Genomic DNA, 2,473 nt, shown 5'->3' with positions numbered 1-2,473 from the left:
GGCCATTTTGAACATGATTGTCATTGTGCTCCAGAACTTTATTTTCACATTTTTGAAGGAGTAAGCCATTAGGTTTGTTCCTCTACTGTAAGGACAACCAACAGCACCAAAATATCTCTGCAATGCAAGGACGGCGGCAGGCTTTTGGAAGTGTGTTAAGAATAGACCTACAATGGGGCACGCTCCTGTCTTCTGTTGTCTGAGGACAGACAGTTGTCTGCAGGGGACAGAGGAAGAAGTAAGACGGAGGGTTTCCATGGTTTACGTCAGACACTTGACTGACTCAGACAAACTCTGACGGGAGTTTACCCACAAGGACTGAGAATATGCTCTATCAAGGAGAGTGTCTCTCAACCATCCACCTGGAAACCAAAGTGACCCCTCAGGTGGAAGAAGGAGAAGTGGATAAATAAGGAGTGAAGTGGTGGCTGAAGGATTTTTAATCTGTGGCCAGCAACGCAAGGACTCTGGAAGATTTTGGAGGGCCTCCAGAAAAGCAAACATGGTGGGATCAAGTGCCTCAGAGGTTCTCTTTATCTCTGTCAATCACAGCATCACTTTGATGGGTGAGTTGAATTCACTGTCTGATTACCTCTGGATAGAATAAAACAGACTGAATTTTTTTTTACATGTATTAATGAAATGTGAAGCATTTTTTTCTGGTTTCAGATCTTTAATTTCTCAAATCTAATGCATTCTGAAATCAGTGTTAATTTTTACAGGAAAGGTGTGGCTCATAGTGATGGTTTTCCTCCGTATCCTGATCCTCCTCTTCGCTGGTTTTCCTCTCTACCAGGATGAGCAGGAGAGATTTGTGTGCAACACTATTCAGCCTGGCTGTGCCAATGTTTGCTACGATCTCTTTTCCCCTATCTCACTCTTCCGTTTCTGGCTGGTGCAGCTCGTCACCTTGTGTCTCCCCTACATCATATTTGTCATCTATGTGATCCATAAGGTGTCCCGTGCCCTCTCAGTGGCCCGGAACTCCTCGGGACACGCCAAAACTTTCCAACTGTTTGAGGTCTACCAGGAGCCGTTCAATAAGATGTCTGTGAACAAAATGCCTGTTGTGATTGAGGAGCGAGGGGGAGCACAGTGCTTCACTGGAGCTTACATCCTCCAGCTGCTGTTCAGGACACTGCTGGAAGCAGGGTTTGGGGCAGCTCACTACTACCTGTTTGGTTTCTACATCCCCAGAAGGTTTCTGTGCCACCATGCTCCGTGCACTACCCAGGTGGACTGTTACATCTCCAGGCCCACTGAGAAGACTGTGATGCTCAACTTCATGCTGGGAGTGGCAGCTTTTTCCCTTTTCCTTAACATTCTGGATTTTTTCTGTGCTGCGAAACGCTCGGTGAAGCAAAAGAGAAAAAGGAAGATGATGGTGGAGAAACTCTTTAAAGAAGAACGCTGTTTGCTTTCAGCTGGAGTGGCCTCCACAGACCCTGACCCTGACACCTCTCTCGTTCAACAAGGTCTAGAAGCACAGTCTGGGAAAACAGAGAATTTCAGGAAGAGGCATGGCAGCAAGGGTTCTTGTGGTGGAGGAAGACTTGATTTAAGTCAGGAGCCACCCCTCCTGGAGCATTGCTCTTGTTCTCCAGGACCTCCAGACTGCAGTGAGAGCAATGCTTATTCGATTCCCCAAGGGGAAGCTCTGGAGAGGAATAGCAGTGAAGTGGCTCTCTGCCCCCAAGAAACCGTAGGGACTCCAAGATCCATCCGGGTTAACAAACGCAGCAGACTCAAACCTCCACCTCCACCCAGAAGGGACGTTGATTTTTCCCCTGTTGGGAATGCTTCTACAGCAAATTCAATCTATACCAAGAGGGTGGGTCAGTATACACTGGTTGAACTGGGCAGTGCTGCAGAGCTACAAACCAATGATGATGGGCAGGAGAAATTATCGCAGTGGGTATGACTCAAAGGGTTGCTGTGCTTTATTTTCAGGTAACTTTGGCACATAAAAATGGAGCAAATAGATGTGGTAATAATACAAGACTACTATTGGCTACTGGGGCAGACTTTTCTGCTGTGCTCACTACCTCATTTTATAATGTGAACTGCTGTATCTTGATGAGACTACAAAATGCAACACACGTACCGGGTGCCTCAAACTCATGATATTCGTTTCAGACATATCATTCCTCCTTCTGTGCCATATCTTTTTTTAGGAGCACACGTCGAGTGATGCAAAGTTACGACATTTTAACCAACCCCCTCAAACCAGAGTGAGATATGACATTCTGGAGTTGGGCGTCCTTGAACAAACTTATCCTTGCAAAAAATCTAAAAGAGTGCAGGCCACCTGTTTCTTCCATGTTGATTCTACCCCCACCTCCACCAAAACCCTGTCCATCAACAAAGACATGCCTTGACCTGTCCTAAGTACACACCCCCCCTCCACAGTCATTTTAATGATACTAGCGCAGATATCACCACTCTTCCTTTTGTGTGTGTGTCAGTCGGGTCA

General features: G+C 46.4%; 1 protein-coding gene across 1 annotated transcript; it reads left to right on the top strand.

Moving 5' to 3' along the window:
- The first annotated feature begins 502 nt into the window (after positions 1-502).
- gjd4 (gap junction protein delta 4) lies at positions 503-2,215 on the top strand. Its single transcript, XM_072378847.1, has 2 exons — positions 503-566; positions 723-2,215. The coding sequence occupies exons 1-2, from the start codon at positions 503-505 to the stop codon at positions 1,919-1,921; spliced, it is 1,263 nt and encodes a 420-aa protein (XP_072234948.1). The 3' UTR covers positions 1,922-2,215.
- Positions 2,216-2,473: the final 258 nt, after the last annotated feature.

This window comes from Leuresthes tenuis, unplaced genomic scaffold (genome assembly GCF_036924035.1).
Source record: "Leuresthes tenuis unplaced genomic scaffold, fLeuTen1.0.hap1 SCAF_24, whole genome shotgun sequence".
Classification (NCBI taxonomy): domain Eukaryota; kingdom Metazoa; phylum Chordata; class Actinopteri; order Atheriniformes; family Atherinopsidae; genus Leuresthes; species Leuresthes tenuis.
The sequence above is the reverse complement of the archived record's forward strand: the minus strand, read 5'-3'. Positions and strand labels throughout refer to the sequence as shown.